The 14,535-nt window shown below is 43.5% G+C and overlaps 1 protein-coding gene across 1 annotated transcript; it reads left to right on the top strand.

Annotated features, from left to right (window-relative positions):
* Positions 1-182: 182 nt before the first annotated feature.
* Positions 183-1,384, top strand: LOC142097755 (hemoglobin subunit beta-2-like). Its single transcript, XM_075179863.1, has 3 exons — positions 183-334; positions 581-803; positions 1,108-1,384. Exons 1-3 carry the CDS (start codon positions 243-245, stop codon positions 1,234-1,236), a joined length of 444 nt encoding a protein of 147 aa, XP_075035964.1. The 5' UTR covers positions 183-242; the 3' UTR covers positions 1,237-1,384.
* Positions 1,385-14,535: the final 13,151 nt, after the last annotated feature.

Raw genomic sequence — 14,535 nt, 5'->3', positions numbered from 1 at the left:
TGTCAAGATATTTTCTAAATAAATATAAAATAAATATTTAAGTAATATAGTTTTAGTTAGCAGCTTAATGGGGGGGGGTGGAGCAGAGGTGTATGAGGAGGAGTGGAGCTAAGTGTTTCACTGCAGCCAATAGATAGAGGGAAGGAAGGGCCATGTACACTCTATTTAAACCAAGTGCTTAGGAGAGCAAAACACCAGATTCTTTTCTCAGAGGCTCAACACAAAATACCAAAGCACTCACCATGGTCCACTGGGAAGATAGCGAGATTAAGTGCATTAATTCTATCTGGAGTCAAATAAATCCCAAGGATGTTGGAGGAGAATGTCTTTCCAGGTAAATAGCAGCAAAAACAAAATAAAATACCTTAGTATAATTAATTTATATGTATTGGGTGACATGATTTCTTTCTATATAAGGCTGTTCTCCTGTGTTCATACCATACAGCACAGAATTTTATTAACATTAACTTATTAAATATGTCACTTATGGCATATATAGTTCTGGATAGTATCACGCATCTATTTCTTGTCTGGCAATATATCATATATATATATATATATAAATATTTTATCTCACCAGGCTTCTTTGTGTCTACCCCTGGACTCAAAGATACTTCCCTAACTTTGGTAACCTGGGCTCTGCTGAAGCCATCTGCCACAACCCCAAGGTCATAGCTCATGGTGAAAAGGTTGTGCGCTCTATTGGAGAAGCCCTACATCACCTGGACAATGTCAAGGGGCATTATGCCAAGCTGAGCCAGTATCACTCTGAAAAGCTGCATGTGGATCCAGCCAACTTCAAGGTAAATTATTAAATATACACTTAGATGTTAGATTAATTTCATATAATTATAAACTCTGTACTTGTATTCAATACCTTGTTTTCACCTCACACTGCATTTTAAAAATGTTATACATGATTTCCAAAGAGACATTAAATCTAAATTACTAAAGATGATTCAATGTAGCAATGATTTTCCAATATATACTAATCATTGCTAACAACATTGTAATTCAACTTTACATTAAATACATGTAAAACATACTATTATTACAATGCTGTAGGTATTTTAAATGATAAACTTAATATATTTGTGTCTCTTTCAGCGTTTTGGAAAGGTTCTGGTCATTGTCTTGGCTCGTACCTTCCATGAAGCTTTTACCCCTGAAATACAGGCTGCCTTTGAGAAGGCATTTAGTGTGGTGGCTGATGCTTTGGGCAAGGGTTACCACTGAAACATCTATACAACTACATTAAAGGAGTTTCAAGCTACAAGTTAACATCCCTGCAACAGCATGAGGAAGCAAGACTAATAATATCTTCTTCAGTTTTCAACATGTAATAATTTAATTAAGCTCCTAATAAAATCAACTATTATTCACATACAGTGTATGTGTGCTTGATCTGTGTAAAAAAATGTTTGGTTGCACTGTGCTTCAGTATAGCATATAAAGATATTATATGAAATGCAAAACGTATTTAATTTACAACAAAACTTAGTAATGAAAGTGTGGGCATTATTGCAAGTGTGAATATGATGATATACAAAAAGTGAAAGGGTGATAAAATGGTTTAAACAATATTAGCTGAATGTTGCTGAAAAGCAAATCTTGGCAATTTAGGCCAAAATATTTTCTTTACAAGTACCAAACACGACAGATTCATTAAATATTTATATTGAATAGAAATCAACCACTTGGCCCCAAGAATGTTCCATTTTCCACATGTACATTGATCACTAAGGTGTGATATGCCAATAGGGTGTAATATTTAAGGACGTACAAACACATATAAATACCTCCCAAGTTTGGTTCCAGTCCAAATTGTGATAAAGTGTGTTGAAGCAGTGGCCTGCGCACTAGAAGGGGGCCTGGTAAAATCACATTGGGTGCATAATATGAGACTCCTCTACCACGTCCATTCCTCTGTTTCGTGGCAGGGTGAGCATAGGATAGGTAGGAGGAGAGTGATTGTGATTAACCACACTTTTTTCAGATACAGAACAAACTATTGTCAAAATGTGTGACATACACTTTACAAATATGTTTGCTAGACTAAGTTGCTGCCAATTAATGTATCATTGAAATATAGATGTTTCATATCATCATTTGATGTGCATGTTCCTGAGCTTCCCCAAGTATAGTATATTCTAGCTAAGATATACCTGATGCTTATTTGTCTCTGTAGCCCAAACCCTGCAAAATGGTCTTAAAGGTCTTTGAATTTGGATAAAAAAATTGTATTTTTAAAAGATATTTAGACTGCTTTTTGGTAAAAGTAGTTTACAAATGCATAACAATACACCAAATCCGTCTTCTGTTGGCAAAAGTTTGTCAGACTAGGGTGTAGCTAGATACAGACTGGGAACTCTCATGTGCCAAAATAACAACAATTCTATAGCGCACAGCAAATCCACAAAATGCATAGATGACAAGTGAAACTGAACATAATCACATATGGACGTGAATGCAATGAAAAAAGGTCATCAATGTTATAATGGTTATGACTAGGAGAGAAAGTCTGTAATTCCATACAAATATGTTGATCGCTGTAAAACAAAATAATTATATAATAATCAAAAACGTAATCCATGTATAGCAGAGAATATTCCGTCCCAATATGTGTAATATCCCACGGTTTATAATCCAATTGGACATGCAATGATAAAAAGACCGAGGTCAGTATCTGATGTATATCACCCCAAAAAAGGAGCATCTGCTACTTACATATAAATAAGGAAAGTTGCTCCTCTGTCCATATGGTCGGTACCAGCTGTCAGCATCGGTTACCCGAACATAGAGTAGATGCGTATGTAGGTTTGTGTGCATATAATGCCAAGTCTTCTAGGGGAATAGCAGGAAGGGTAGCCGGGTACGATTACAAACAACTTTATTTAAATTATTGTCCGCTGAGGCTGTCACAATAAAACAATAAATCATATACAGAGCTCAAAAGAGCCATCTAGGTAAGTGGTTAAAATGAGATCTAAACAGCTCAATGCGTTTCGTTCTCATTAACAGAACTTTTTCAAGAGCAATATAATCATGATGGCTGTCCGTTTTAAATAGACCCTCCTTGATTGGATCCCTTACGTAATAGGTCATGCCATATATGTAACAAAACGGTATTTAATCAGCAACAACAAATTGTTGAAATTCTAATTAGTGGCAATAGTAGTTGCATGTACAACTTAAATGTATCAGTAATAGTTATAATGCCTACATATGCACTACCTGACCTCATATGTCATCTCCCATTGATGTATACAAATTGATAAATAAATAAACAACAGTAAATAATTACATTCATTAGAAAATACCTAAATATAATAATGGTTAAAATAGACCAAAAATAAATATATATCATATAAACTCACCATAAATACTAGTGGGGGCATCACCTAGTCAAATTATACATTATCACCATTTACATGTTAATACTAAACCACATTATGCAAATAACTGCTTCTACTGACAATCTAAACATAACCCACATAAAAGAAGAGGGTCTTGTCGAACTAAAATAATTACAATATGATACAAATAAATACAAAAGCACAAAACGCATATTAAATCATAAAATATATAAAATAATTGTTAGATAAACATGATACGTATAAAACTTACAAAAGAAGATCAACCTATTTATAAAAAAGATTTCAATTCTAAATCTATATTGAGGCCAGCAGGTGCCAAAGTTTTCAATTTATAAATCCACCTGACCTCCTCTTTATTTACATTCCTAAGGGAATTACCTCCTCTACAATTATGTTTCACTGATGATATCGCCATACATTTCAAACCTGTAGGATTACAATTATGGTGTTCGGAAAAATATTTGGAAATGCTATGAAGTGTGAATCCCTTCCTGATGTTTCTGATGTGCTCCTAAATTAGTACCTTTAATTTACGAATTGTACAACCTACATATTGGATCTTGCAAGGACATTCCAATAAATAAATGACATTCTGAGAATCACAGGTTAAGCCAGTGGTTCCCAAACTTTTGCAGTTCGCGACACCCTTAGAGTCTCCATAATTTTTTCAAGGCACCCCTCCAAAATAATCACTGAGCAGTCCTGTTTTAGAAGTGGTTGTGTAAAAAAATTGTAATAAGTATTTAGGTCAGGACAGAAATACTTATTTAGTTGTATGCAAAAATGCCCCCTCTGCATCCAGAAACTCTGCCCCTATTGCCCCCAGACACTCTGCCCCCAGACACTCTGCCCCCTCTGCATCCAGACACTCTGCCCCCTCTGCATCCAGACACTCTGCCCCTCACACTCTGCCCCCTCTGCATTCAGACACTCTGCCCCCTCTGCATTCAGACACTCTGCCCCCTTTGCCCCCAGACACTCTGCCCCCTCACACTCTGCCCCCTCTGCATTCAGACACTCTGCCCCCTCTGCATTCAGACACTCTGCCCCCTCTGCATTCAGACACTCTGCCCCCTTTGCCCCAGACACTCTGCCCCCTCAAACTCTGCCCCCTCTGCATCCAGACACTCTGCCCCCAGACACTCTGCCCCCTCTGCATCCAGACACTCTGTCCTCTCTCACGCTGCCCCCTCTGCCTTCTCTCACGCTGCCCCCTCTGCCCTCTCACGCTGTCCCCCTCCTCTGCCCTCTCTCATTCTGTCCCCACTCCTCTGCCCTCTCTCATGCTGCCCCCCCTACTCTGCCCTCTCTCACGCTGCCCCCCCTCCTCTGCCCTCTCTCATGCTGCCCCCCCTACTCTGCCCTCTCTCATGCTGCCCCCCCTCCTCTGCCCTATCTCACGCTGCCCCCCCTCCTCTGCCCTCTGTCAAGCTGGTCCCCCCACCTCTGCTGCCCTCTGTCACACTGGTCCCAACAACTCTGCTGCCCTCTGTCACGCTGGTCCCAACACCTCTGCTGCCCTCTGTCATGCTGGTCCCAACACCTCTGCTGCCCTCTGTCACGCTGGTCCCAACACCTCTGATGCCCTCTGTCACGCTGGTCCCCCCACCTCTGCTGCCCTCTGTCTAGCTGGTCCCAACACCTCTGCTGCCCTCTGTCATGCTGGTCCCAACACCTCTGCTGCCCTCTGTCACGCTGGTCCCCCCTCCTCTGCTGCTCTCTGCCACGCTGGTCCCCCCTCCTCTGCCACGCTGGTCCCCCCTCCTCTGCCACGCTGTCCCCCCTCCTCTGTCCCCTCTGCCGCGCCCCAGCCATAGAAAAAACAAACAATACAAAAACTTACCAATCTGCGCGGCGCCGGGACCCAGCATCCACCTCTCTCACGCAGCTTGTCACTGAATTCAGTGACAAACTGCGTGAGAGAGGTGGGTGCTGGGTCCCGGCACCGCGCGGATTGGTAAGTTTATGTGTTGTTTGGTTTTTCTATGGCTGGCCCGCGGCACCCCTGTGACAGCGCCGCGGCACCCCTGGGAGCCGCGGCGCACACTTTGGGAACCGCCGGGTTAAGTGACTATTGATGTTGAAGGTGTCCATTGTTTGTTGAGATCTAAACGTGCATACTGGTTTGTTAATCCGATATCCCAATGATTTTCAGCTTGTACATATACCACAATAGTAAAAACCATGCTTGGGAACTATCTCAGATAACTACGTAGGAGGGTTTGATATAATAGGTAGATGGTTATGTGTCAATTTGGAGCTAAGATTTGGTGATTTTCGAAATATCATTTTGCGTTGACACGGTATGATCCCTTGAAGGACATTATCTTTTTGTAAAAGTTACAGATAGAGGACAAAAAAATGTAAGAATACCGATCACGTAGGTCACTATCTACAAATTTCTGGAATTGTGCAGAACCATTTTCCCACAAGAAAGCTACTCTACTGACGCCTGGCTAATGGCGCAGTAACATGGTGTCTCAGATGATGTTGCAGACTATACCATAAATGCTTGATTGAGTGCAGATCTGGGGACTGAAAAGGCCATGACATATCGATAACATCAGTGTCTTGAACCCCATTGTCATTCTGGAAGAGACCCTCCGTGAAAGAAACACTGCAGCATGGTGGGAAGTTGACTATTAGGTACATTGCTAATCACTACATCATTATGTAGTGATTAGCACTGACCTTGCCTTCTAAAGGAATGACTACACCCAACCAATGCCTGGAATATGCATCCCACAACATTACAGAAACACCAGAACCGTTTATTGTTGGAAATAAGGGCTGCAGAGTTTTTTAGGTTGTTACAACACATGCTGCACTCATCTGTTTGGAAAGAACATGGTGTAGATTGATACATTTGATCATTTCTTCCTCTGTTTGTTAGTCCATTGCCTATCCTCTTTGCATCATTGCATATGAAACATGCCTTGACACTATTCTACTCTGTGGAGTTCTCATCGCACTACTCTGTGGAGTTCTCATAGGGGGCTTCTTTTTTTTTTTTTTTAAATCAAGTAAAATTTTATTGCATTTTTTTACTTTTTTACATTTACCAACAAAAAAGCCCAAAACATTAGGCAAGTATAACAACTAAAACCCACACAGGGGTATAAGCAGTGTCAAATATTCATACATAGCACAGTCAAAATGCATTGTAGCTCAGATTTTAAAACCAGGTTATGCACATTATCCAAAATACAAGATACAATGAGGTAATAACGCAGTAATATTAATAGAAAGTACAAATCATTGACCTTAATAGTAAGGGCGGCTGGGCATCTGCTCCGAGCACTGCATTAGGAAACCTCCACCTCCCTCAATCCTTCTGTAACATATGGGGATGTTCTCCACCTGTACCATATCCTTTCATATTTATCCACTAGGTTCCTACTGGTGTACATGAACCTCTCATGGCCTACTGTGTCATTAACAAGATCAATCCAACTGCTCAAAATCGGGCCTTCCGGTGACATCAACTTTCTAGCGATGACCACTTTCGCCAGCATAAGTATCGTATTAATGAGCAATCTAATAAGCTTATGGATGTTTTTGTCCAAGCCCAAACCAAATATACATAGTTTTGGCGTCAAGACAGATACTCCCACCTCCAACTGTTCAATACAAACCCCCACCTCTCCCCAAAAGTATGAAACCAATGGGCACTCCCATTGCATATGCCAAAAGTTCCCTCTCTCACTCCCACACTTAGGACACAGAACCACCTGACCCCTGTTAAATTTAGAAAGCCGAAAAGGAGTAAGATACACTCTGTGCAGCAGGAAAATCTGAACCTGACAAAATTTAACCAATGCAGTGACCTGTTTCGGCTGCACAACATAATGTCCCATGCCTTATCATTAATTTTCCCGAGATCACCCTCCCACCTACACCGCAGCTCCGGCAAGCCCCCCACACCAGATCCTTCCAACAACAATGAATACAGAGACGAAATTTGCCGCCTCGGGCCCAACCTTGACAGCTGCACCCTCAAAGAATCTGCATTAAAACTTGGGGCAGCTCCCCGGAACTGCGAGACTAAAGCGTGTCTTAACTGCAAATACCTGTAGAAGTAACCCCTAGGTAGCTCATGTAATCCCCGTAATTGCTCAAATGAATATAGTATCCCATTCTTATACAGTCGTCCAATATGTATTGTAAATAGGCCAAGCTCCAGCTCCCTCCATCCTAACCAGCTCACCAAAATCCAAATTATCCCAAAGTGGAGTGCATGAATCCCAGTCCAATATACCCCCAATCCGAGATGAGAATCGCCACACCTTCATGGCTTGTATCAATAAAGGAGGATCACCCCCCGAACTTTCTACCGGCTAAAAGAAACTGCACCGTGTATGCTTAGAACCTGCCCCAGAGACTAGATCATGCAGATCCACACCCATCCGCGACCGGAAAAATACCTCAATATGTGCCAGCTGAGAAGCAAAATAATAAAGCCGCAGATTCGGCAGAGCCAGACCCCCCGAACCTCGGGAACAATACAGAGTGGTAAGCTTGACTCTTGCTCTCTTGCCCGCCCACACCAAAGAAGCCATGAGACGCTCAATAGAATGGAAAATACTATGAGGGATATAGACCGGCGACTGCTGCAAGCATACAGAAATTTTGGTTGAATTATCATTTTAACCAGATTGATTCTACCTGTGACCGTTAATGGCAGCTTTTTCCATACCCCAATCCGGCTCTTAAGATAATCGATCTCAGGCTGGACATTACACTGGATATACTAACCCATATCACTAGAAATCCAGATACCAAGATACCTAAATACTGGAGTCCATTTGAGAGGGGTCTGTAAGACTTGACCCATAGGGCAAGTACCCTTAATCGGAGTTACACTAGATTTGTCCCAATTGATCAAAAGCCCAGAGTACCTACCGAAAATCGTGACCACTCGGAGAAGCACAGCACCTATTAGGGCATGACAGAAAAAGTAGCATATCATCAGCGTAAATGGCAATCGTGTCCGTCCTGCAGCCAATCTTCAATCCAGTAATATCTGAGTGCATCCTAACAGCACATGCCAGCGGCTCTATGGCCAGGGCAAAAAGAGTGGAGGACAGAGGGCACCTGGTCTTGTACCTCTACCCATGACAAACTGACGAAACACAAAGCCATTTACACAGACTCTAGCTGTAGGACAAGAGTACAGTAATAGTACCCACTAAACAAAAACTAGCCCAAACCCAAATTTCAACAGCACCGCCCACAGGTATCTCCACCCTACAGAGTCAAAGGCCCTAGCAGCATCTAACGACACCACCACCGCCTCCTCCTCCGCAGGGTGGGGCAACTGCAGATGACAAAAGAGCCTACGCAAATTTATAGCCGTGGATTTTCCCGGCAAAAAAACAGTTTGGTCAAAGTGCACAATCTCACCAATCACCCGACTCAAGCGTGACGCTAAAATTTTTGAAAATATTTTAATATCCGTTGTTAATAGCAATATAGGTCTGTATGATTCCGGGAACAAGGGATCCTTTCCCGTTTTGGGGATAATGATTATAAGAGCTTCAGACATAGACGGAGGTATCCACATTAGTAGCAAAGTACCCCTCCCATTGAGATTCTAATGTATTTCCATCCTGCAATAATGTCAACCAGAAGGGGTTAAGTCTCCAAAATGCTTGACCTCGAGAAACGTTAAGCTTTACAGTCAGTACCAATGGAGAATGATCTGAAATCCCTCTTGGTAACTATGCAGCATCCGAGACAGCCGGCAGCAACCCCTTTGATACAAGTCCTAAATCAATTCGGGAGAAGGCATTATACGAAGTTGAATAACATGAGAAACAAACCTCTACCGGATGTCTCAGACGCCACACATCCACCAAGCCCATCTCTTCCACCAGATCAGCAAACTTCGATTTTCTAGCATGTGTGGTATCTCCCACCTCCCTCCATCTATCAACATTAGAATCCAACACATTATTGAAATCCCGACAGCAAATAACAGGAGTGTCAGGAGATAGAGAGATGAAGTCACTGCATTTCTTTAAAACTTCACCACTATAAGGGGGCAGGACATAAACGGACAGCAAGTTTATACGTTTAGAATCAAAAATACCCCTTACAAAAACATATCTACCTAATGGGTCTGATTCCACCACTTCCAAAACAAAATTTACTTTTTTACGTATAAGGAGAGATACCCCTCTAGAATGACCTGTATGAGTAGCATGATATGCCCATCCAACCCACGGTTTCTTAAGGGCCAACAATTTACCTCCCACTAGATGAGTCTCAGTGAGGCATATACCATCCGCCTCATACTTTTTTAATTGGGATATGACCAAAGACCGTTTAATTTTATCATTTAGGCCACGAACATTCCAAGTCAGGATTTTAATAAACCCCCTATTCATCTTCCCACTCGCCATAACACCAGGGAATACACATGAGACATTTCCTCATAGAAATCAAACCCCTCCAACCCAGGCAGACACCCAGCCACCAGTCAGCCACATTAACATATACCAAAACAGTTAACCTCAACATCTGAAAGTATTTGCATAGAGTTAAAATACCACACTTGACACTGCATTGAACTCTAAAAAACCTACCACTCCCTACCCTATCTAAACAACCCCCCTCCCCGTATATCCACCCCCAACTTAGACATACCTGGATCCCATTACAACTACCCCACATATCCTCAAACAGCGCACACAACTATCTGCACGTATTTATGGAAACACCAGTATACACTGAAAAAAGGAGAGGGATACCACGACCCTTTAAGCAAGGGAAGCCCCCCAGCCCCCAACTTCACCATAATGCTCCTCTAGCACCTCACACCCACCCGATCCACTAGCACCAAATATAAGATCCAACAGTTTAAAAAAAAATCACCTTATGATTAACATCTTTGTAAGCATCCAAATAACTTCTATATTAATGAAAGCATTTAAATTATGTATAAACATAAATCAAAGTGATATACATTAACGAAGCATATCTCAAACATTATATCTATCAAAGGCACATAATCTTTAATAGCATCATTTCAGTCCAGGAGGTCAATACGTCACCAGGAGCATCTTCAATCCGGACGAAGACCTCTAGGAGCTCTCCTATCCAACCAGTGAGTCGCCTCCGATGGTGATCCAAAGAAAAGGGTAGTTCCATCCGCAACCACCCTCAGTCTTACCGGGAAAAGCATAGCATACGGCAATTGCATCTCACGAAGACGACGCTTCACCTGTATAAACTGAGCTCTGCTCTTTTGTACATCCACCAAGAAATCAGGAAATATAGCTACTCTTTGGTTTTGATACATCAAGGGGCCCTTAATCCGAGCCAGGCGAGGAATAGCATCCCGATCCTTATAATGTAACATCTTGGCAATAAATGTGCGTGGCTGTGAACCAGGAGGCGGCCTCTGAGCCGGGATCCAATGTGCCCTCTCCACCGCAAACTGGGCCGTGAACTCCTCTCTGCCGAACAACTGGATCATCGCAATTCTCCAAGAATGTCTCCGGAGCATCACCCTCTGCCTTTTCAGGGAGACCCACCAGCCGAATATTACTGCGTCTGAGGCGGCACTCCATGTCTGGCATCTTCTGTATAACCGACACCATCTGAGCCTCCAAACCAGCAACTTTCTGCGGCAAAGGAACTGTAGTATCTTCTAGTATAGAAATGTGGGCCTCTGTCTCTGACACACGCTCACAAATTTTCTGAAAATCCTGCCGCATCAATAACAAATCAACCTGCACCTCTCCAATTGTATCCATTACCTTCTTTTCAGAGGCAGCGATAGCTTTCAGGACCTCCTGAAGAGTAGAATCAGCAGGCAAGTCTGCATCTTTGGTAGACTGGGGTACCGGCAGCTCAGAAGAAGGAGCTCCTCCCGAGGCTTAACAGGGTTAGAACGAGCATATTTCTCCAGCCTGCTAGCAGCAGTTTTACTCGTAGAGTGCTTACCCATAATAGCACCTGCTATGCAAAGATGTCTATAGATGCACTGTTAGGTTATAAAAAAAAACAGCTTATAATGCAGGAGAGAGTCACAACAGAGCGCCCAGGTCTCAACTGGATTTACAGCCAAATATCCACTGCAGTGAAGGCTCACTAAAATACATGCATTTCCAGACAGCACCTGCACACAGATAATTCACAGAGAGAAGGCCCCAGACAGCTTCAGGTGACACTATATATATCCTCTTTACTGTGCCAGAGACAGAAATCCCAATGCTGTAAACAGGCTCCACTGCACAGCAAGATTGTGTCAGCTGCGCCTCCAATACTAAATGAGTGTATGAGCTCTGTTCTCCCCCGATACAGAGTTCCAAAATGGCGCCTCCACCCTCTTCACGGCGGGAACACCCGGGCACAGACACTCCGCTCTCCACTCTGCACCAGCAGCCAGATAAACTCTCTCCACACAGCCAGCTGCCACCGCACAGGACAGGTAAGTGACCAACCTCAGCACATCCTTGGACCAAGATACTTCCTTCCCGCCAGGCGCGTTTAGACTCAGCAGCGCTCCGGACACCAGTGACAGACAGAGCCGCCCCGATCCTCTAGCACAGACACAACTTGGATCGGAGTAATCAGGGGCAGTTCCGACACAAAACTGTTCTAATAGAAGGAGCCAGTAGAACAGCAGGATATCACTATCGGATATATAGGCTGGGGAGCTCCCATCTACCCAACCTACGCCATGCTCCCAGCCATAGAGAAGCGGGAAAGGGGAACACAGGCAAATTTAATTGGGAATATAAAAACCGGGAAACCAGGAATTGAGCTGGGGCATAGGATAGAAGACCTGGCTCGTCTTGGGGTCATCATGGTGTGGCTCAGGAAGGGGGAATTGGCAACCCCGGGGTGGTGGACATGAACCGAAGGGGCCAAAGCGCTGAGGGACCGGACAAAATGCGCCCAGGGTCATCAAGTGCTGGGTGGCAATGGAGTGGGGGTCGAAACACTGGAGGGAAAGGGGGCACAGGCATGGGCAGGCTGAGAGTACCAGAGAGGTGGGCGGCAATTGGGAAAAGAGGGGGACAACTGGGCAAGAAGTGGGTGACCCAATGCAAGGGGACCGGGAGGCGAGAGCTGGAAAAAAGAGGTCAGCCTGGGAAGAGGGAGGCTGATAAGGAAATACTGGGTCCCTGGAGGCCCCAATGCAAAGGCAGGGCCAAGAAGGGGCACAATATCCTGTTGCTCACCTATAGGGAAATCCACTTTGCTCCAGCTGTGGGAGGGGCCAGAGGAGACAGGCAGCTGTCTGATGTAAACACAACCACAATGGAAGTGCCCCGAGATGGAGTGATGCAGATGGGAGGGATGCATGGCCATGAGAAACCGAGCGGCTGGGCCGCCTGCTTACTACCAGGGAAGGGGGGAGGGGGTGTAGAAACTGTCAGAAGTAGCTGACGGCGCAGCAGCCTCCAGGAGGTGATGAAGAGGGACACAAGACCGCTTTGCACGAAACTTGGTAAACAAAAAGAGAGAGGGGGGCATGAAAGCAAGTGTAGCAGTGGGTGTAACGAGCGGAGAGAAAGAGAGTGAAAAGAAGAAGGACAATGGAGAAAAAGTGTGTGCAACATTTGGAGATTTGTACTCATTTGATCTAAAGTTGCTTGCCTTGCATTTTAAATTAACACACAGACATCATGATCCTGAAATATGTGATTCTACCAACTGTTGCTCTTTGTTGCTGCAGTTTTCCCTTGGAATTCCATGCTGTCCATCTTAGACACCACTGTTTGTGAAACATTACAAAGTTGAGCAGTCTACAGGCTGTCTCCTATAAAGAGAAAAATGAAAGAAAAACAAAATAAACATATGAGTAAAGTGAAAAAAATCATACAAACAATTAGGGAGATATTTTTACATGATAAGGCTACTGTAATGATACATTTGGACTATTCATTATATAACTACACCATAATGCAAAGAGTGTGATAGATATGATAGAAAATAGTACCAAATAATCATGCATCACCATGCGACCTTGCACCTACTTGCCTCTGTTGCAATCTGTGGCACATACCTAATTGCCTGAAGGCAAAGGTGTCATGCTCCCCAGCCATCGAATCTGTAGAAATGTATCGCATATAGCCTGCGGGGACAATCCTACTGCGACCCCCACTGTGGTCTGGATACATTGTACAGAAGTCCAATACCAACAAATTTTGATCAGTGCCGGTATTGCAGTTGGTATGTTGCACAAAGGCTCTAGGTCACTCTGCACATTGCAGTATAAATTTACACCTGTTGCACAAGCAAAGAGTTTCATTGAGATTCTGAGTCTCAACAAAAGAAGACCAGAGTGAGGTCTAAGTATATAAAGATAAGGCACTCCAGTTCAGTAATAAATAAAATTTCATAGAAATGGTCAACATTAATTTGACAGGATGGACCGCCTATGCCACCCTGTCTGTTGCTGCTGGGAACTGGCTGGGCTTACTTTGCCACCGTTCCCTTACGTTATCCCAAATGCGCCCTCTTGCCGCAGTATGAGGGGCTTACACGTGCTGCCACCACTGGACTCTGTACCGGCATCCAGTACCTTGTTTCTTCTGGGTAATTGACGCGCGAGTGTACTCCGTTACTGGTGTACCTGGGCTGGTACTCCTGACCTCTTACTATGGATCAGGGAAACTGTGGATGGATCCCCCCTAGCCTATCACACTGACCAGATCTGCATGGGTAGCAGGCAGAGCAGTGGTACTGGAAAAGCTTGGGTCCAAACCTCAGAGACAGCCGGAGGACTGATTAGATTTAGGGTTTATTCTGTAGGTCACAGGAATACAGCAATATTGAAGATGTTTTCAAGCAGGTCTTTGAAGCAAGATGTTTATTTGCTTTTCACTGGTTAAAGGTACCAGTGAGCAGGTCAAATGAAATCAGAAGAATGATACTTTACATGCTCAAACAGCTCACCTTTTATACAGTTCTGACATAACTCCTTGCAGGGGTAAGCTAGCCAACATGTCAAGAATATTCCCTCAGATCTCAGGATGTAATCTAATTTTGCATCTAACAATTGAACTTCCATATCAACTTGATTTCCATCAGATCTCAGGATGTAATCTAGTTTTGCATCTAACACAATTTAACTTCCACATCACCCTGATTTCTTCAGATGTTCTGTCTCCATTGTTTAGAGTTCCTGTCTGTCTAACAT

Source organism: Mixophyes fleayi, chromosome 7 (genome assembly GCF_038048845.1).
Source record: "Mixophyes fleayi isolate aMixFle1 chromosome 7, aMixFle1.hap1, whole genome shotgun sequence".
Taxonomy (NCBI): Eukaryota; Metazoa; Chordata; class Amphibia; order Anura; family Limnodynastidae; genus Mixophyes; species Mixophyes fleayi.
Note: the sequence above shows the minus strand (reverse complement) of the source record. Positions and strands in the feature narration are given on the sequence as shown.